Genomic DNA, 23213 nt, shown 5'->3' with positions numbered 1-23213 from the left:
TCATTTAAAGAGAGTAAAACAATATGGACAACAGACACTATTTAAGCTTGATTCATTAAATGGTTGATAAATAAACTCAAATTTTAAATAAAAAAACAAACTAAAATTGATTGATCTCACTCATTTAGAGAACAACGAAAACACACTTCAAACACCCTTTTTATGCTGAAAAAAAAAATTATTCCTTCTTTTCTCTGAAAAGAAAAACTTCGAGCACCATTTTTCCAACTATTTCTCTATTAGTTGAAATTGATTGAAATTTTGGTGGATCTCACCTTTTATTTACTAAATTTCTTTTGGTTTAAACGTGACATCACCAAAATTTATGATTTTCGATATTTTAACCAATTATTAAAAAATAATGTTTGAGAATTATGCTGGTCCTTATTTAAATTACTTAAATTTAAATTTTACAAACTTTACAACATCAAGATAATGAGAACTCGTTTATTTAAACCAATGAACAAAATTCTATTTTGTTATTTACAAATTAAAAAAAATACATATTTTTAGAATGAAAATAATTAAGTTGTAGTTCAGTAAAACAAATATCAAAATGGAGTATTATTTTTTATAAAAAAAAAACACAAACTCATTTAAATATCTACATGAAGATTAAGTTTATAGTATTGGACCTTAAAGATGTTCCTTAACTAGGAATGTTTATCAGAAGACATATTCAGAGGTTGAGTTCAGAACCGTGGTTAAATGATAACGCAGTTGCGTGAGTTGATCGAGCGTTATGAACAGTGTTCCTCTTATTTTACGTGTAAGTTGAAGCATAATCATTAAAAGAGAGGGCAGTTATATGTTACCTCGACGATCATGTTTTAGTTTTACCGCGTAATCACCTTTTGGAAACAAATGATTACGCTGTGTCTGCAGATGCTTCCAAAAGCATTATATGCTACTCACGTTTTTTTTTTTAGTCTCAGCGTCATCTATAAATCAGAAGTTTGTGTTTCTGCTGTTACTTCTTCCATTCTGTAACTCAAAATAACTGGGGCTTCGATAATGGCGGAAGAACGCCGATTCGTCTCTCTCTGCGACCGTGATCTCATCCTCCATCTCTCACTATCAAATTTTGGTTCCGCTTACGCTGAAAGTGACCATGATGCTATCGATGAAGATGATGATTTTGTCTTCGACATAGATCCTACCGTGTTAGTGGATACTCGTAAACTTATAATTGATGAACCGATCGCAGAAGGCTTGCATTCAATAGTCTACAAAGGATGGTGGGTATTCCAATTGCAAAATCTAATTTTTATCAAGAGTTTGTGTTTGTTTCTGCGTTTGTTGTTGTGTTTTTGCACCTTGTTTGGTTGACTTTTTTTGATCTGCATATTTTTCCTACCATGTGATTCAAGCGTTACGCATTCATAATTTTTTTTCCTTGAGAAATGCCCAGAACAATTAGCTTTTGATTTTCATTTATTGATCTGAGACACTTGTTTTTTTAGCTTTAATGCTAGTGATTTTTACCTGCTATAGATGTCTCTGGGGCTAGCTCAGTGATTTTTGTTTATGCTGTAAATAATGGAAGATTAGAAATTTACATTTCATGATTTGAAGGCTTAAGCGATATTTGTATGTAAACATATGAATATATAATTGTTTTAATTTTTCTCTAATATTTTTAGAAATCCTTTTATATACCTTTCAAATGATGGTAAGTATATTTTGTTATAATCCTTTTAAAATCAAACTAGTTATTAAATTATATTATAAATCTTAGTTTGAGATTAATCAATCTAGAAATGAATACATTGGGGTTTAACTAGTAATGAGTATGCATAACATACATATCTTTAAAAGTTGTTCTATTTATGGTGAAATGTGAGTAGCAATTAAATAGTCGCCTTAACAGATCTTACTGAATATCATACCTTTCTTTTCTATTTTCTTATAAGAAAATATTGTTGAAAAATAATGAATTTAATATTTTACAAATATAAATCATATTAAATACTTAGAAAACAAGAATAGATCGGGGAAAGTAGATAACATCTAGCAAGTCAATTTCGTCCACTGTGAAATTAGCATGCAAGATAGAGAGTTGACTTAAAAAAATCACTTTATTATTTCAAAGAATATATAAACTACAAGTTTTTTGTATCTCATCCTTAATAATTTCTTAATTACCTTACACAATTGCATTTGTCAAAACATTAATTTAAAAGCTTATATTTTAAATGTTTAATTATTTTAATATTTTTTTTAAAAAAATTAAAATAGATTTAACTTTTATTTTGATCTGTTTTAGTTAACCAAAAAATATAGGTTGTGTTAATTCACTTTTGAGAATAATCCATGGTGAGGTAACTTGGATGAATCGGTTTGGTCCCTTTGAAGATTATAGATGTTGTAAAATAATTTATAATAAAGAATAATGTATATTTCTATATAAAAAAAGGGGGTTTGAAGATTATAATTAATGACTGTATTAAATAAAAGAGAAAATACATTTACGGGTGTTTAAATATTTAATGCTCACTATACAAGAGACAAAAATAATCAATGTTTTTAAAGCAAAATGTATTTAATGCTAAAATAATTTAATTGCTTTAAAAATTGTTCCTTTTGATTATTCATTAAAATTATTATATTATTTAGTTTCTTTTATATTTGTAAAATCCTTTTTTAAACAAGTTCTTATTAACATTCCAAATTCTATTACCAAATAGTTAAAATTCCAAACACATTCCAAAGCCCATATCTCCCACATGATAGTATTTTGTGATGTTATTTAAAACATTTTTTATTATCAACTAAAATTCAATAAAAGAAACTCTGAATTTGGTAATTTTTACTTTTTATTTAATAATGAGTTTTGAAATTGTCAACATATTTAAAAATGTTAAAATAGCTTAGAAAATATTATTTTCGTAGCGCTCATCCCTCTCAAGTCAACCAAAGAGTGAAAGAAAAACTCTTTGGTCTCTCCTCATCCTACATGTGAATAAGTTTCATCATCACATGATGAAGGTGCGTGAAACAATGGATAATGGGTAACAACTCTTATAACCATGCTTACCAAGTAAGACCCATATCAATAAAAACCATATGATTTATATATTAACCCATTTTAACTTGTTTAATTGGTTTTTTATTTCTTTTATGGTTTAGTTTTCCTAAATTCATTATTTTTTGATTTTTCTTTTTATCATACTTTTCGACTTTATTATTAAATCATTTTATAATTTATATTATAGTGATGGTTTTTTTTGATAAAACAAAAATGAATTTTTTATTAGTAAAATGAAATATATGGAATGGAATTAATTAGTTGTTCCAACTCAAGAAAAAACAATAAAAAAGAAAAAAGAGAAAACGCATTATAAGATCAAAATCCCAAAACATGCCCTTGTAGTTGTTTACCATTATATTGGTGGATAGACCCCTTTATTGAATCTAATGAATAACCAAATAGAGTTCTACCATAATCCAAAAAGTAGATTACACAAAAAACTTAAGGTGTTTTTCACCCTTTGGTAAATATTGCACAAGGTTGTGTTTCATACTCCTTAGTGTGCAAAGCCACTCTATGCATGCAAAACAGATGGTGAAAATGTATGCATATAATTAAATACACATGTCCTTATTTTATCATTACAATAGCAAAGACAATTTTCATACACCATGATGGTTCAAATATGAGAAAACATGTAAGATCATGAACATGCAAAATAACTACCACCGAAGCTTTTAGCTTCTTTAAATAGAGAGAAGCGTGTTGCCACCAATCTAAGTAAGAAAAAGTAGTTGTGGAGTACTTATTAATAATCTAGGCTCATGCTTTGATCTCTACTATTGCAAAGACTTCCTCCATGCTTACTGTTTTATTTATAAAAAAATATTTCATTTTTCTGAGTGTAAATACCCAAATAATAGATATTCATATACACCGTCATGTTTTGTTACCTTTGATATTTAGTCTTAGGTGGTTAAATTGTCTAATTAACGTGAATTCATATTTACTTTTTCAAATGCCCTGTATTTTTAATTAGTTTTTATTGTTTGCTTTGTGGTTTAGGTATGAATTCAATCCTGTATCTGTCAAGGTTATGCTTCCGATGCAAACATCAAATGTTACTTCTTCTTGTAAAGCAAAATTTCAGCGGGAGGTTAACTTGATATCCAAAATCAAACATAAAAATATAATAAAGGTAATTCTCAATTTCTTTTCTTACTTTAGTGCTTCACAATGTCTTCTTCTCTGCATTCCTTGTCTTTCTTTTAATGGTTATAAAACAAATTTAATTACCAAAAGATTAGGCAGTTGTTGGGAAATACATAATAGATATAGAACACGTAATGTGGTTGCTTTTGTGTTTTTAAAGTGTTTTGCATCGACCATGATTACAAGAATTTTAATCCAATTTGAATTATGTATTACTCATCAAACTTAACAAGACCACATAGGAGTTACAAGAAATGATAAAAAGACTTGTTAGAGGAGATTTACTCACTAGTGTTCACACACTCATTTGCATTTTCTTTCTTAAAGATAAACATTCGTTTAGAATGATTATCTTTATATAGGAATATACTCAGGATTCCATCTTAAATGAAAATAAATGGATATTAAGGTCTCACTTTTCACTAACCTTCACTAATTATAACATTGTGTTCTCCATAAACTAAGAAGCATGTACCTTTAAACTTTTCTACACATTTAAGTTCCTCACACAGACATATACTAATTGTTCCACTGTACTGCTGAGCTTTTGCTTCTTATGATTTACATGTGGCTAATCACAAGGATATTAGATTGACTAGTGAAAACTAATTTAGCTATAAGTATATTGTGTACTTTAAACTCATTTTGCAGTTTATTGGCGCCTCTGTGGAGCCAACAATGATGATAATTACAGAATTTTTGGAAGGTTGTTCGCTAAATAAATACCTAGAGAGCATTTATCCAAATGCTCTTAGTTTAGAGCAATCCATAAGTTTTGCTTTGGATATTTCTCAAGCCATGGAGTATCTGCATGCAAATGGCATCATTCACCGCGATCTAAAACCTGGTAATTATGTTTGGTTATAATGATAAGTATCTATACAAGATGTGCTATCTGAATGACTTTTTAGGTTTTCTTGTATATTTTGTTTTCTCTCAAATTTAGTATGTCTTCTAAATTAACTCTTTTTGTTAATTTATGAAATGTGTAATGTAGATACGGACCAATCGAGGGGATCCAATATATGAAGTATTTTTATTTCTTTACCTTTACAATAACTAGTTCATTCACAGTAGTCAAGGAAATTTATTAACACCGATTGATTTTCGTATATATATTTTTTCTGAGTACAAGAGGTGCAGTTATTTCATTTACAAGTTATCCGTGACTTATTTAGGTAATTTGCTTCTTCCCAAAGACAAAATGCAAATTTTACTTACAAACTTTGAGACAGCTAGAGAGGAGATATCTGGTGAGATGACTTCTGAGGCTGGTACATATCGATACATGGCTCCTGAGGTACATGATATGGTAGATTTGTCTCTGCATATATAAATATCTACCATCACTATATCTATATATATATATATATATATATATATATATATATATATATGTATATGTATCCATTTACTAGAATTTTCTTCATGTGTTTGGATGTATAATCCTTACATTATTATCTGCACCAGTTATTCAGCAAGGATCCACTTTCTAAAGGAGCCAAGAAATGCTATGACCATAGGGTAGATGTTCATAGCTTTGCTATGGTTCTATGGGCAATAATTAAAAACCAGACTCCATTTAAAGGAAGGAGTGACTTGTTAGCAGCATATGCTACTGCAAAAGTAAGTCATAAGAGCGTTATTTTTCTTCCTTAATTAGTCCTTTCTTTCCATTTTTAATATATTTTGCTTTAGAATAATGTTTCATGCCAGACATACTAATTTTGTGTTATTTAAGGATTATGTTATTTCTTTGCTCTTTAAGGATTATGTTAATGTCTTTATTGGTGGTTGCAGAAGATGAGGCCTAGTTTGGAGGGTTTTCCAGAAGTTGTGGTTCCATTACTGCAGTCTTGTTGGGCAGAAGACCCAAAGCTACGACCTGAATTCTCAGAGATTACCCAATTCCTTGAAAAACTTCTCCATAACTATCACTCAGCTGAGGAAAAAGTGTGTCCAACAACAAGTGTGCAGGAAATTTTCCCCTATGTTGAAGACAACACAGAACATGAAAATGAGGCTCAGAGTCTGAATACCAGTGTCTGCTTAGAGGGACAATCTCAGGTCATAACACAAAACTCTAGTCCAGTAGTCATAGCCCAAACCGAGCATAAAAGGACTCTTAAGAAGGGCAAGGGTTTATGGTTATGCTTTCAAAAATGCTTTCACATTTGTTAAAAAATCTACATTAAGCAAGATGATGGGTGAGTCATTTATATTTATATATATAGTTGCATACATTTGGAGAAAGGATTTAGTAGTGATTTGGTTGTATAGTCCAAATTAATACTCTGAACTTTGAATACTCTACTTGCTGGTAATGTGTAATTAAACCTAAGTATTCCCTTGTTTGATGTTTAGTTTTGTGAGAATTGTGTCGGGTTTAAGAAAACAAATTTCATCATAACATTAAATTTGAATTTATTAGTTTTAGATTTTTTTTTAAATATAACAATTCAAATTTTACATTTTAATTTTTTTATTTAGATAAAGTGTTTAAATTACCATTAAGTTCAAAAAGTTATTTAAATATTAAATAGTTATTAAAAATTAAAAAACTATCATTATTAATAATAATTTGTAATTCATTTTGATTGATGTTATTTTGTTAAAAGTCGTTGATTGATTTTCATTTGATATTTGCAAAATTTTTTCCCAACTGAAATTAAATCAAGATTGTTTCCACTTCAACTACAATTATTTATGCTGATATCGATTAAGTTTAATTTTATAATGTTGACATTTAGAAATCTTTTGTCCACCTTTTGTTATTAATATCAAGTAAATGTAACTTTTCAATTTTTCTCGCTTCGTGAACTCTATAATTAACAATAATTAAAAAAAATGCATATTTATGTTTTACTGAAAATCTTAATAATAAAAAAAATCATTATTTTAGGACCATAATCTTTATTGGAAAGGAAAAATATTAGACTAAAAGTTTGCATCAAATATGTATAGGCATTGACCACTCTTTTTAGTGTTATACAACTTTCTCAACCTCTTCACAATCATCTATTCTAGTATAAAAATGAGTCATCACAGGTAGAAACCACCACTACACATGTAAGGGTAAACTAACAAAACAACATAAAAACCTTAATTTTGAAAATAATTTCGAAAGTGTTTAAAATCCTAAAACATTTGATTAGTCATTTGATTGTGTAATTGAAAATAGTTTACCAATAGTTTTTAAAACACAACAAAACCTTGAATCAATAGAGTTCTTAGTTCAGAGACATCAACCCTTTGACTTCTACACTTAAGAACCAAATATAAAACCAATCAGTAGAGTTCTCTGTCCAGGGACATCAAATCTAGCTTCGACTCCCCAAAGACCATCCACAAACCACCAGTGCAGGAAGGGGCTTTGGCAGCGATTGTTTTTAATATTCTGCACCGGTTCCCGAACCGAAGCATATTGGGGCGAGGTCAAAAGAGCAAAGCTTTTGGCCTCGGTTAAGAACTGAAGCCATAGAGCCCTCTTCTGCCTTGGTTCAATGGAACCCGAGGCCATAGAGCCCGACCTTTTGGCCTCAGTTTTGGTTGCACCTGAGGCCATATGTGTTTTTTTTTTTAATTTGATCCCTTTTTGGCCTCGGTTTTGGGTGCACCCGAGGCCATATGTGCTTCTTCTTTTTTTTTAAATTCGATCCCCTTTTGGCCTCGGTTTTGGTTGCACCCGAGGCCAAAAGTACGCTTTTTGCTTCGGTTCTGGTATGAACCGAGGCCTAATATGTTATTTTTTTTAATGCAGTTTCTGTTTTGGTGTTATTCCCACATTTAAACCAGCAAATTTTGTTCAGCACCCAGCACAGACCAGAATAGACCAGAACAGAATATTTTATAACACATCCACAATTCAAATTCATTTAAAAGAAAATTACAAATCATTTACAATCAAGATACATGTCATAATCAATAGTATTATACATTTCAATTATATATTTGGCACATGCTATCCTACCAAACTTGATGGACTTTGCGGGAATTGTTGCAAGACTCTTGAATGTCTACAAAATAATAGATGAAGTTAAGTTAGTATATAAAAAGAAAATATTGCAAAGTATTCGTTTTAATTCAAATATATATTACCGTTTCCCAATTTTTTGTAATACGAGCACGCACAGTGGTTGTCATCCATTGCATTATATAGTAACCACACTCATATGAGTCGGTTTGTCTATTACACTACATTATATTAACAACGTTACAATTAATTAAGGAAGAAAATCAAGCAAACAATTATGAAGATATGGATAGAAATATCAAACCTGGAGAGAACACCATATAAGACCTTTTGCCTTAGTCGTTGATCTCCCTAACAACATGTTATGTGCAGTCCGATATTCAAATTGTTCTTCCCGTCGCTCTTTCATGGAGGAATTGGTAAGATATTCAGTCCGAGAAACAGTTGGAATGTGTATTAATTCGTCGTGCCATGTCCATATTGTATAACTTCTAAGGAAACCATCACAAATAAGATGTTCCCTAACTTGAGTTGCATTCAATTTTCTTCTATTCAAATAGTTGACACAGGGACATCTGAACTTCACCTCATCATCACTTCTCCCCCCATAACGTTGCGCAAATTTTATAAATTCCTCTACTTCATTCTCATACTCAGTGCTAATACGTGGTAAATTAATCCAATCTCGATCCATACTGAAATTGCGTGAAAAATTTCAGTAATCTTTGAATCAATGCTCACGTCGTAATCAAGATGTGACCCTATCCCATTTAAAAAGATTCACTTTCTTTATTTTATTGGTACATATTACTTTTAAAATACATATCTTAAATTTCACGAAATTTTGCCAGCATTTCGCATTGGCCTTTAGGATACACGAAATGAAGTGATTATAAACCACAATCAAATATGCACCCGAAGATCAATACAAAACACAATTGACAAATATTCATGAATTTTAAGATATGTATTTTAATATATATATATATATATATATATATATATATATATATATATATATATATATATATATGCACTAATAAATTACTAGAAAGTGATTAATCTTCTTAAACTGTTCAATCGGACAATTCAAGATTCAATACATTTAAATTATTAGTATTGTATCCCCTTATATCTAATTTAAAAAAAATGTAGTTTTTTCAAAATGAAAACTCGGGGACGATACATAATTTTCGTATTGAATCTCAAATGGGAAACTAAGGCTAACTCACATATAAGAAAAGCAAACAACATGTTTTAACAAATAATTAATCAAATATATATAAAGCAAACAACATATTGGCATCATAGGAAAATATTAGAATTAGGAACCTGGGAGCGCGTAAAAAGCAGATGACAGTGGAAGATGATGCAATTCAACGCGTTCGAGAGCTACGAGAGATAACAAAAAACACAAGAGAAAGTCATAAGTAACAAATAAAAGCAAAAACAACAATTTCCTTAACATCATATATTACCTATTTAATTATAGTGTTCTTACAATTCTCTTAAATTCAGACTTAATGCTCTACATTTGAAGACACAATGCTCTTAAATTGAGACTCAATCCTTTCACAAAATTAATCAAAACACTGCAAACAATTTCAATCTCAATGCAAATTAACACTCACAATAACTAAAATTGAAAATTAACATACACAAAACAGAAAACCAAACAAAAACGCATTGGAAATTTACCTTAAAGAAACCGCGGCGCGACAATTGCAGCAAAAGAAGGAAAATGTTCGCGTACGAAATGGAGGTGCAGCGACGGTGGCCGGAGGCGCGAAAGTTCGGTAGCAGTTGGTGGAAGAAGAAGAGGGTCTTGCGTGGTGGTGGAGGGACGCCAGAACACTTGCAGAGAGAGGGACGACTGGCCAGAGCAGCGTAGCCGGACGCGAGGCGAGACGGCGACAGCATAACAGTTGCAGGGGGCTCGCGTGGTGGTCTCGCCGGAAGTCGCAGAGAGAGGAGGAGACAGCGACGACGGCAGCACAACGGTGGCAGCACAACAGTGGCAGTGGCAGTGGCAGCACAGGAGACGGATGCAGTGGCAGCACGAAGCTCGCGTTGTTGGAGTGGTCGGAACTTGCAGAGAGAAGAGTGGCCGGAATTTGCAAAGAGAAATGGCGGAGCAGCGCGCGCGAGGAAGAAAGGGGGTTCAGTTTTGAGCCCTAATTAAACTATATGGCCTCGGTTAATTTAGAACCGAGGCATATAACCCCTTTTGGCCCTGATTCCCTAACACCCGAGGCCTAAAACCCCTTTTGGCACCGACTTTTCCCCAACCGAAGCCTATAAGTCCCAACGTCAATGGCATTTTTGAAATTTCTAGCAACCTTTTTGGCTTCGGGCCTCCTTAACCGAGGTCTATAACCTCTTTTGGCACCGGTTTTTTTGGAACCGAGGCCTATAACCGCTTTTGGCTTCGGGTTTTATGTGAACCGAGGCATAAAAGTTGCCTGTAATTGCAAAATTGTCACCGCGCCATTATATGCTTCGGTTCCTCGCCAACCGAGGCCTATAAGGCGAGGTAAAAATGCAATTCTGCACTAGTGAACAAACATATCCAAACAAAACATAGTTCATAGAGTTCTTTGCCCAAAAAGATCATCCCCCTTACTTCGCCACTCCAAAGACCATCCACAAACAAATACAATTCATAAAGTTCTATGCCTAGAGAGATCAACCCTCTAGCTTCAACACTTTAAGAACCTTCCACAAACAACCACAATTTAACATTAGTACTCGTATCCACACACACAATCAAGATAACAACAAAAAAACGTCAAAAAGCAACAAAGTTAGCTTTTGTACAACCCAAGATACTCACACACCCTTATACTCATCAAATCATGAAAAATATTCTTTCATAAAAATATCATCTTTCTCAAAAAAAAAACTCTATACCTAAAATCAATTATCAATTTTTTCAAATCACAACATATTTTAAACAAAAACTCTTTTAAACCTCTACAGATAACAAAAAATAATCATAGTTTAAGACAATTTATCATGCACACATAAGAAAGCAAAAAAAATAACAATAGTAATAATAATAACAAGAAAACATGAATGTAAGACTCGTATCTCTTACTCTTCACTTCTTTCTTGTGTTCCTGTAAACTCAACCATTAAAAGTTTTTTCCTTCTTCCTTGACATATCACTGTTATTAAAATTCTCACCCTAATCCTTGTCCTGATATATTTATAAGTTTAATATATTTAATAAAAATACATTATTATATATCAGTTATTGTTATCTAATAATGATATATAAAAATATTTCATAATATCTAACCATATCTAAGGATATATTTTAATTTGTAAGAATATCTAGTATATAACAATATCCAAGTATATCTCTTAATATCTAACCATATATAATTATTCAGCAAATCTTATTTCTTAAAAAATAAATCTTTAAAATTGAAATAAATTCTTCAATTTATAACTAACTAACTATTTTATCTTTTACTTAAAATATTTAACTATATTTGCATATTTTTCTAATTATTAAATTTTAGGATCTAACACTAACAAATTTCTCAAATTGAAATTCGTAAATAAAAAACAAAAACAATCCTAATTAATGTTGACTCATCTTCAGTTAAGAATGTAAAAGAAATTCCAGCATATTATTAACAAAATATAACATGTTTGTTATTGATGAAATCATTATTGTCTCCCTAACATTATCGGTGAAAACTTTAACCTGATTAAGTTATATTTAATTAAAATTAAATTTTAATTTATATTTTATAAGATAAATTTTAACTTAATATTGTTCCGGTCAAGAAAGGAAAGGTGTAAAATAACCTTCAACCGAAAACAAAAACAAAAAAGATAAATTTCAACTTTAGCTAATGACTTACTTAGGCCAAAATATATCTGTCCCTTAACCATGAGAATAACACTTTTATTTATAGAGTCCAATCCTTTACAAATGTTGTCAATATACATAATCAGATACCGCCTAAAAGATAGTCTAACAAATAAAAATCAAAATATTCCCTAAAATAACAACTAAAAGATCCAATTATAAAATTTTCCTAAATAATAACTAGAAAGATTTTCCTGAATAATAACTAGAATATCTTCCTTAAATATCTTCTCGGCTAAAATAATTACATAATATTTGTTAGTATTATTTCTTTAATCTTAGCTTCTTACAAGGAGATTGGTTTGCTATCCTTACTGGCATCGGCTTAATGACAATGTCACTTCATATCTCTTCTTTGTTGATCATCACCCTATCATCAATAATATATCAACTCTATCATCGGTAATATATCGACGCGCTGTTTCTGGACGGATACAAATATATATTTAATTTTATATTTTTCTTTAATTTTATTTAAATTTAATTTAAAAAATTATAAATATATTTTCTTAAATATTTTTGAGTATTCACGAACACTTATAAATTTTAAATATTTTTAAATATTTTTTAAATGAGTACCGTATAACTGATAAAATTTTTTAGTTGTAGATCAGATTATACATAGACATTATTTGTTTAGATCGAACCCGTTACTATCCCCAACTCAAATAGTAATAACTGTTATCTTGTCGGAGTTATATTATTATGGTTAATATCAATAAATAATGTTCTGGATATCTAGAAAGGATAAAGTCCTATAAAAATAGTGCTTTGACTACATGGAAAGGACAAAATCCTATATGATAGTGCATTTGTTGAAGTTTGTGTTGAGACAAAACATTGTGACTAAATAGAAAGGATAGAGTCTGAGAGAAATAATGTTTTGACTACATAAAAAGAACAAATATAAAAATGATGAATTTGTATCTCTTTTTGAAATGATTCAAGAGTTATATGAATATGATGTTATTATATAAACATAATCGTACTATTAGTCATTTAAATATTTGAAATTGTTAGAAATAATACATATATATATAATAAAAATTAGAAAGTCACATAAAATGTATGTTCATCTATCAAAATATTTACTTTTATCATTTTCATAAATAAGAAATTATTAAAAAATTATTGTAAGTTTACTAGCACAAATATTTTTTATATAAATAAATAAATTTCATAGGTTTTCTTGATCATAATAAAAATGCTTAAAGTGCTTTTTATTTTATGATTTTCAATTCTACCTTGTAATAAAGACATGTTTAAAGAAACTAAAACCGAACAAGACAAATATAAATGATAAGATAATATATAGTTCTATTTTAAACTTGAAAAAAGTAAAAATAACACTTTTCCTATAATAAAAATTATTTTTTTATTAAAATAGAAATGATTTGAAATAATAATGGAAATAAAATGAATGAAATTATAACAATTAATATCCCCGAGATTCTTAGTTTTTGCGTATGATAACATCTGTTTCATTTCTCTCTGCTCATAAATGAAAAACTAAGGTTAGAAAAAATGTTTCGGTGAATTCCATGGAGTAAGCTCTAATAAAAAATATATGAGAACAGCAAGTAATTCATTTATTATTTATATTTACCAGTAATTGTGATACAATGTCAAAAAGATGTTATCAAATATCGGTACTTGGAGAACCATTTAAATAAATTATAACCCCAACAAATAAAAGAAAATGAAAAATTACCATTCAGTCCCCGTCTCGAACATAGGTTTGGAAATGGGCCAACGCATAGAAGAAGGCTTTTTTTTAATTGAATTTAAAATTTGAATGATACACCCTGACGTTTAACAGCAGTGTTAAAGATTTGTGGTTGTTTTTTAATTGAATTTAAAATTGAATAATACACTGCGATCAATACGGTTAAGGAAAGATAGGGATGACAAGTATATTTATGTTTGTGAGGAGTTATTAATAAAATTTATGACATATAATTAATATTTTTTGTGAGTATTTATTATTCATGATAACGAATATTTTAATATTTTGTATATGTTAAAATTTAAAATTAAAATTTAATTTATAATTTATTAAGTTAAATTTAATTTAACTTTTTTTAATTTTATTTTAAAAATTTATAAAATATTTTCTTTTAAATATTTGTAAATATCCAAAAAAAAACCTGCAAACATTTTTTAAATACATATCTAACAAATAACATGTGTGTTTTTTGGTTTATGTCCATCCGAATCCGTTGCCTCCTTACATTTAGAAATTAGGTAGAAAAGGAGTGATGAGGGGGCGGAGTGAGAAAGAATTAAAATGGAAAAAAAAATTGATATAGTAATAAGTCGTATTGAATAAAAAATATTAAAAAAAGTTATCCACAAAAGCACTTAGTTGTCAGATGAGTCATCGCGAAAGTTGCAATGTCTGAAACCTAATCCAGTGAGACGCGGACACCCCACAGCTGTAACCCTATTCTCCGCACGTGTCACGCCACAAGCCCTAAACCCAATCCAACTCACTCCTCCTCTCTGGTTGGTTTCAGTTTCAATCTGAATTTCAATTTTCAATTTATGTTTTCACATTCCAATTAGTGTCCGCTGGTAGAACCCACGTGCCCACTCCACACACACCTTCCTCCTTTTCTCTTTCGAGTTTCCAACGCAACAACAGCCACAGGAGTTGTTGAAAATAACAAACATTTACTGTTGTTACCCTTCTACCTTCTTAGACGCACGCCACAACAAACACCTTCTCAGACACAACACAACACAACACTTAAAAACCTTTGCAACACCTCACTTTCGGTTTTCCCATAATACAACTATAACTACATCAAACCAAAAGCCTAGTGTCGAATTATTGACTTCAAATTTCAAATCCACTTTGTCCCATCCCACCTGGACTTCCACCTCATCCCTCTCCTCAAACGCCATGAAAATAGGTCAGGTTCTTTCTCTTCTCTCTAGCCCCTTCTCAAATTTATTATCAATACCAATTGCTTCAAGATCCGTGCTCAAACTCTGTGCTTTGCTTAACCACTATTCTTCTATTTATGTGTCCCACAGTCCTTGGCTTTTTACCGACTTTGATTTTTCGATTACACAATGCTCTCTTGCTTTATTTTCTTTATGTTATTGTTATTTGGGGTTGCTTTGCCGTCTGACCTTTCAGAGAATTCCAATTTTCTGTTACGTCTTTTCTTGCTTCTTTCTTGATTCTCATACTTTGTTTGATTTTGGTTCTACTCTTTAGTTTGTTTATTCCTTGTTTCTTAAAATATTCTGAGGAATCTGAATTGTTTTTGTTTGTTATTATTGCTTGCTAAGGAAAGTAATTTTTGGTGTGTGTCTTTGTCTGTGGCATTCTCTGAAACAGCTATATGATTGTTGAAAGGAGTTGCTTGGTGCTAATGCTCATGCTTGCTGGGATTTTCAACCAAATCTCTGATTTCAGAAAGATGTAATTTGATATATGGGGTTAAGTTTTGGTTTGGTTTGCGGATCTAGAAAAGAGAGGGAATTATCATGTAGTGTAAAAATATAGCATCATCTCATGGATAAGAGGGAGGGCAGAAAGGGAAATTTTGCCTTTGTTTGATTAGGCTTACTGAAGATAAAAAAAAAAAGGACTTACAAAATGAATAAATTGTATAGCTGAGATGGATATTTCATTTTTTTTTTTGTGTTGAGCTGTATTGCTTCCATTTCTTCTCTTGTTTGAAAGTAATAGATTGGCCCAGAAAAACTAAGGGCATTGTCAAAGTGGATAGATGATAAATATAGTATAAAAAAATCCCTTTTTAATCTGTGGCATCTAATAAAGTACTCAAGAATTGCAATTGCATGTATTTGATTTGAATGAACCTCTTTAAATGACCTGAAACGCAATTGATACATTAAATGACCTAAAGCACAATGGTCACTTGGTAAACCTGACATAATACTGAGCATAGTGGCCGAAACAGTGGCTTTTTGTGTGCTATAGAGGCGCTTCCATGGTATATAGCCTTCAAATTCCCATTTTGACCCCTGGAATACCCCTTGAATACTGTTGTCCGGATAATATTTCACAAATTACCTCTTTTTTCCCTGTGTTCCCACACGCTTTATAAGTGTTTTTTTATTTGCTGTGTTAGTTTTTCTTCCTTTATGTTTATCAGTTCATATTGTAACAGTTTTTATATAATTTGTTATGTTCTTTTTTCTAAATTTCACTGTTATCTTTCATTACTATGTTGTTATTGCTTGTAGATTGATGGTGGTTGTCTGTGTAAACTGACAGTGGGACATAATATGTGTGGCAAATACCATTTATAGTTTGTATTATAACGTTAAAAATAAAGGTCATCACACATCCTGCTATATAGAATTTTCAAAGTTGGCTGCATCACTGTCTGAGATTGATTACCAGGATTCTAAATTCACATAGCTGAAATTCCATTTCTGAATATACAAACACGCATCAATTTTTGCATGACATAAATAATTATGTTATCCCTGTGTCTCTACTGCTTTATGCTCCATTCAAGGTTTGTTTTTTAGTATTTTTTTCATTGCATGACATCAATTTTGTCATTGTTTTTTTATGCTCCATACAAGAGCATTAGTTTATCCATGTTAGAAAGGGCTGCTTGGGGTTTGACTACAGCAGAGAACTGGTGAATAGGTAGAGGGAAATACAAAAAACAAAAAATCAAAAACTTCATCAATTGTAAAGGAAATGGAATTAAATATTTCTTTGGTGAATGAAGTACACAAAATAATATTTAAACTCATGTACTACAGTATAATTTAGCAGTAGATTTGATAGCTTCTGCTATTTAGTGTCAGTGGCTTTGCCATCTAATTTATATTTTCTGTATTCAGAGTGTATTTTCTGACATAGGAATGTATTCAACTTGATCTTATTACCTGCACAGATATCAGCATTTGATCATAGGTCTGTTTTGTTTTTGTGGCTGAGAGGAACTGATTCCAAACTATTCTATATGGGGGCTGGGGAAGAGAGCACAACTAAACCTTCAAAGTCATCTTCATCAGTTCAGGTCTTTCCCCTACTATCTTCCTGCTCCCTTTTATTTTGCCTCTCCTTTCTCTTATGTCTCCTTATCTTCTCTGTTTACACTAGCAGGAGACACCAACAGTGCCTGCATATCCTGATTGGTCAAGCTCCATGCAGGTAGGAATATATGTTAAATAGCTTCATCCTGCTGAAGCACTTCTGCAGATAAATTATGTTGATATCAATGCATTTGCTTTTTACTAGGCCTATTATTCTACTGGAGCTACTCCACCCCCCTTTTTTGCCTCAACTGTTGCTTCCCCAACTCCCCATCCCTTTTTATGGGGAAGCCAGGTAAATGTAGTAAATCATTTGGGATATGTGCAATTATACATTATGGAAATGAATCTTCATTTACAATTTTGTTATTTTTCCAGCATCCCTTGATGCCGCCATACGGGACTCCAGTCCCATACCCAGCTTTATATCCTCCTGGGAGTATCTATGCTCATCCAAGCATGGCAGTGGTAAACCACTTTTTCACACTCCAATCCCTGGAATGCCTCTTTGCCTGAGCAGAAAAGGATGAATTTTTATCTGTTTGTTGGCAACCATGTTCACTACTTTACTATAAATGGGCATTTTAATTCACAATCTATCTTTTTTTTGTTGGTTTTTTAATCATTTTGCTAGACTCCGAGTGCTATCCAGCAAAGTACGGAGATTGAAGCGAAGGGAGCTGATGGAAAGGATCGAGACTCGTCCAAAAAATTGAAAGGAACTTCTGCAAATACAGGTTCCAAAGCAGGAGAGAGTGGAAAGGCAGGCTCAGGTTCAGGCAATGATGGCATGTCTCAAAGGTTTGGCAAAAAACTGAGTGAACTAATTAATTTAGATCTTTTCTACTTCTTTATCTTCAATATACATTTTTAATATGAATTTCTATTAAAAATATATGAAGCAGTGGTGAAAGTGGTTCGGAGGGTTCATCAAATGCCAGTGACGAGAATACTAACCAGCAGGTACATAACAGATTACATTAGTACATGTGCTTTCACTTGTTTTTGTAAATAATAGCCTTGCTGAAATATAAACAACACCCTGTTTTTCATTTGCAATCACTTGGCTTTGTTATTTTGATGTTCGCAGCAAAAGTATGAATTGAATTGGTTTAGTTAACAGCTTGTTGATTTTTCTCTAAACTGTGTTTGCCTTTTTTTTTTATGATGTTTTCTCCACAGGAATCAGCTACAAACAAGAAGGGAAGCTTTGACCTGATGCTTGTGGATGGTATTAATCATCTCCATTCATGATTATCTTTTTTTCCTTCTCAGTTGCTGAGATGAGTTATCATTTCCATTAAATTTTCAGGAGCCAATGCCCAGAACAATTCTGGGGGTGCCATTTCTCAATCTTCTGTGCCTGGAAAGCCTGTTGTCTCAATGCCAGCCACTAATCTTAATATTGGAATGGACTTATGGAACCCCTCATCTGGTGGTGCCGAAGCTGCAAAAATGAGACATAATCAATCTGGTGCCCCAGGAGTTGTTGCCCTTGGTGAACAATGGATACAAGTACGAGTCCTACAGTTGTTTTTGTTAGAAATTATTCTATTTATGTTTTGCTTTTAATGGTGAACATATTTATATTGTTTTACATATAATAATATATTTGAAAAGGAATGTTTTGTTGATACTGTACATCATGTTCCCAGGTATGGTCACTCAATATTATGAGGATTTTGAAGGAAGGAAAAAAAAGCTTAAAGTTAAATAGATTGTGTTGCCTAGATTATCGTTTGTTTGAACTTGAGTTAATTGGTTGTAGTAGGCTTAACAACACTTTGGAACCTCCTAGATTAAAATAGTAAAATTGTTTTAATGGCTATGCTTGATTTTGGTAGGATGAACGTGAGCTGAAAAGACAGAAGAGGAAACAGTCGAACAGAGAGTCAGCTAGGAGGTCAAGGTTACGCAAGCAGGTAACTTTCGTCTAATATCCATTTCATGCACCCTTGTTACTGTGGAAGATTACAAGTTTTTGACTATGCAGGTTCTTTCATACTACCATTTTACAATTTAACAGAGAATAATGACGTGTTCTGCATTTCTTGTACTGACCAGGCTGAATGCGAAGACTTACAAAAGAGGGTGGAGACACTGGGAAGTGAGAATCGAAAACTCAGAGAAGAGCTTCAGAGACTTTCTGAAGAATGCGAGAAGCTTACATCTGAAAATAATTCAATCAAGGTATAGATTTTTCTTACCATTCTTCCTTCGCTGGCCCTTTATTACCTTTTGCAGTTTATAATTTGAACATAATTGCTTTAAACAGGAAGAGTTGGAACGGATGTGTGGGCCAGAAGCAGTTGCTGACCTTGGATGAACCAACGACACATTTGAGTTCCTCGGTGTAGTGTTTGATGGTAACGGCAAAATTTGATAGTTTCTTAATTAAGACGAATCTGCAGCTGGAATTTTCTTATGAATGGCCCGGTCTCTTAATTGAGAATAGGATATAATGTTTTTTCCTTGTTATACTAATTTATATGATTAACCCTCAATTGTAATTGCCCTTATGATTTTACATGTCATTTGTTTGTAATATTTACCAACCAGTACCGTAGAATAGACAATGTAGGCTACTTGAGCTCTTCTGTTCAGAACATAGTTTTGCAACTGATGTTGAGAGTCGTGCTTCAACTTTTGAAATCTTCATTACTTCACTTTAGAGTCATTTTTTGTTCGATACTAATCATGTTCATGTTTTCAGCTGATTGAAGAATGTTATAACCCCAAGGCACGCTATCATTACCTGTCAAAACTACATCCCTTCTCCCCGAAATTTTTACTTCCCGAGGGATTTTGATTTTCATATTGTAGTTAAGTCATCTCTGTCAGTCTCCTTAAGATGCATACTTTTTACAATAGTATAGATTCCATGAGGCGATTTTACGTAATTTTTGACTTTTTTTTAAACAAGTAATTAGTTTAAAGGAATGACACAACATAAGACACTGATAATCTGATTTTGCATTTTCAGTTCTTTAGGCATTTTGACAGTCACAGCATTTCATTGCATAGATTACAACTTTTAAAATAATTACATTTATAATTGAATTTATATATTCTGAACCTCTATCATGAGAAGGGTTCATTCTTCCCGTACCTCCGTTGTTTCCTTCCTGCACCCCCATACAATCTTTAATCTCCATTTTACCCTTTTATTAAATAATATTAAAAACCCTAATTCATCCATCTCCATCATTCTTCCTTTTCTCTTCTTCCATGAACAACACAGCGCCGCACCTTCCTCCATTTTCATCTCCGAACCCTACACCTTCCGCCAACGACATGCCAGGGTTTTCAACAAGATTAGATAAAAAGAATGGATTTAACTATATCATCACGATGGAACCATCTCGAACGTCTTGCACCCGTGCATGGGACTTCTCCACCTGAAGGCCGCTCCGCGCTGCGTTTCGTTGCTTTCCACCCTCGACTGGAACGACGCAGAAACCGAAACCCGCCATAATGGAAATGCATACGCTCGTTCCGAAAGCTTTTTCATTTTTCGGATTGGACGTTCCAGAAAGTATTTTCGGATCTGAAAATGTTCACAAAATATAAAAGAGCTTTCCAAAATAAATGTTGCCAAACATATTTCCCTGGAAATATCTTTCAATGTTTTTTTTTTTTTTTATATTTAGAAATGGACGTTTCAGAAAACATTTCGGAATCTGAAACTTTCAATCTGAAAAATATTAAAAATAAGATGTAAGGAATTTTATTATATGAAAAATAAATTGGGAATTACAACTTGGTGTTGCTGACAGAAAAGAGTGGGGTGCAGGAAATAGCAGCCCATAAGAAGTTTTCGATCACTTAACTTATGTTGAGTCAGAAATGTGTGGAATCTGTTATAGAATAATCGTGAGAAAGAGGACACGAAGTAGAGAGAGACTGATTTTCTGTGTGTCATTTATCAATAGGAGAAGTTCCTAATTATATATATGAAAGACAACTCAAGGATTACACTTCAATGATTACAATACTAATGATAACATCAATAGAAATCAATTATAGGTAACTGCTAACAATTCAATGGACATCCATAAATTTCATGACATAAACAAATTTTAAATGTCAATTTTAACTTTTCATCAAGTGTAATCTTAATTAATTGAGTGTTGTTCTTGTTACTAGGAGAAGTTGTTCATCCTTTGTGTAATTCAAAGGAGATGTTCATTTTTTGCAGATTCGAGGAAAGTGTCTTTCATCTCTTATAACTTCAAAAGAGTTAGTTTCTTCTTTCTAAACTGCTCTTATTGTTATGGTAATATTAAGTTTACTTTAGTGTTTAATTAATTCCTATTAATTCCTCTTTTAGTAGTGATTAACAATTGGACGTGGGATCTTTTGATCTGAACAAATATAAAATACATTGTGCAAATTTCTCTTTCCCTATTATCTTTGTTTACATGTTAGCATAAACAAGATAAAAGTTAAAAAAGAGTTTATATATTCATGACAATAGACACACAAAAATAGATAAAAATGGATGTTATTACATATCCACAAACCTTTTTTATCATATCCATATTTCACTTCAAGTGCTTTCCATAACTCAAGAAGAGTTTTAGTATGACAAAATATCTCATAAATTTTCAGTTAAAATATATTCATGACATAAAGTACTTTCATTAGAAACACCATGCTTAGAAGTAGAAGATGTTGAATCATCACTTAATATAATAGACGGATTAGTAGTTTTAGAGATCACATAAAATAATCATAGTTCAGTGAATCAAAATTTCATTTGTTGTTACCAGTAGAGACAAAATTTTGCCTGTAAATTTTTCAAACTTACTTGAGAGTGACTTACACATATCCATGACAAACATATGATACAATATTATCTTTGAATTTTTTAGTAAAAGAATAATGAAGAATCGAGTTTTTCTCTTTAAGAATGTAAGTAATAAAATAGAGGTATGAATAAAGAAGATTGATCAAACCAATTAATTCTTATAAAAAATAACAATATATGATAAAAATTAATGAAGAAATGACTAGAAAGAGCATGATGTAGCGCACTACGCCTCCATTATACAGGATAACACAAAATAATATGCACTCATATCCCAAAATACAACAACTCATCAAATCCAACAAGTACAATAAAGAATCTTAAAATCTTATAAAAACCAATGTTTTAGAAGATAATCTAGAATAAAATATTATAAATTTTTGTAAGGGTTGTTGTATTTGTTGTGTATTTGTCTTATGTAAAACGAATTGTAGTTATAAAAGAGAGTAAAAAGTTGTTAGTAATAAATCCCTCTAAAACAAAATAAATATAATAGGTTAGAAAATTTTCAAATATGTGATATGTGAGATAATATGAGATATTTACATGGTCAATTATTTCGATGGATGTGGTCCATTTGTCAATCAATTTTTTAATTTGTTGCATAAATTTTGATACTATAATCTTGTGTAATTTGCAACAATGTATTATGACAATTATTGTGTTGATGGACAGAGATCTCTATAAATTTTACATGTGCTATGTGTTTTGGGTCATCAAATTTGCTCTCTTCTATATTATATTGTACCATCAAAGTTTAGAGAGTGGATGTTTGAAATGAAAAAAAAAACACATTAAAGAATATCATGAGAGTGACAATGACTAAAAGTTAGTCCTTAATCTTTCTTCCGCATTAGTTTTACATAATAATGTTAAAAAGAGTTCACTCATAAACAACATTTATTCATGAAATTAATAAAAGTATTAGTAAAGATAACTATCATTAAAATTATCATTTTTTTAAATTATACTAATATTTCTAGCAAACTAAGAATCAATATTTTTTAAGATAGCCCGCCTACGAGATCAAGACCTTGAAATGGAAAAACAATCATAAATTAAAGACTCGAATAAAGAAATTAATTAGCATTTATAAGAATTATCTTGACGAGAACATTGTGATTTACAACTAAAGTATAATGGGAACGGATTCATTGACTTTTAGAAAAAGTCAAGTAATTATAGTTTAGTCACATAACATTAAAGTTAATCATTTAGCACATAAAAATTAATTAAAATTACGTGACTTTTCTCGAAAAAAAGTCACTAAATCCATTCTCGTATAATATAGAAAAGAAAAAAAAGTTTTCTCTCTCGGTATAAAAAATAA

The 23213-nt window shown here is 31.2% G+C and overlaps 2 protein-coding genes across 2 annotated transcripts; both read left to right on the top strand.

Moving 5' to 3' along the window:
* Positions 1-996: 996 nt before the first annotated feature.
* Positions 997-6538, top strand: LOC114175685 (serine/threonine/tyrosine-protein kinase HT1-like). Its single transcript, XM_028060467.2, has 6 exons — positions 997-1238; positions 4037-4169; positions 4835-5030; positions 5362-5483; positions 5654-5809; positions 5984-6538. Exons 1-6 carry the CDS (start codon positions 1015-1017, stop codon positions 6362-6364), a joined length of 1212 nt encoding a protein of 403 aa, XP_027916268.2. The 5' UTR covers positions 997-1014; the 3' UTR covers positions 6365-6538.
* Positions 6539-14674: 8136 nt separating this feature from the next.
* GBF1 (G-box binding factor 1) lies at positions 14675-19750 on the top strand. The gene is made up of 12 exons (XM_028064453.2): positions 14675-14954; positions 16932-17057; positions 17144-17191; positions 17279-17368; positions 17452-17541; positions 17708-17874; positions 17979-18036; positions 18256-18304; positions 18386-18588; positions 18918-18995; positions 19138-19263; positions 19349-19750. Exons 2-12 carry the CDS (start codon positions 17001-17003, stop codon positions 19397-19399), a joined length of 1017 nt encoding a protein of 338 aa, XP_027920254.1. The 5' UTR covers positions 14675-14954; positions 16932-17000; the 3' UTR covers positions 19400-19750.
* Positions 19751-23213: the final 3463 nt, after the last annotated feature.

Source organism: Vigna unguiculata, chromosome 3, assembly GCF_037176805.1.
Source record: "Vigna unguiculata cultivar grain cowpea cultivar isolate G323 ecotype 2 chromosome 3, ASM3717680v1, whole genome shotgun sequence".
Classification (NCBI taxonomy): domain Eukaryota; kingdom Viridiplantae; phylum Streptophyta; class Magnoliopsida; order Fabales; family Fabaceae; genus Vigna; species Vigna unguiculata.
Note: the sequence above shows the minus strand (reverse complement) of the source record. Positions and strands in the feature narration are given on the sequence as shown.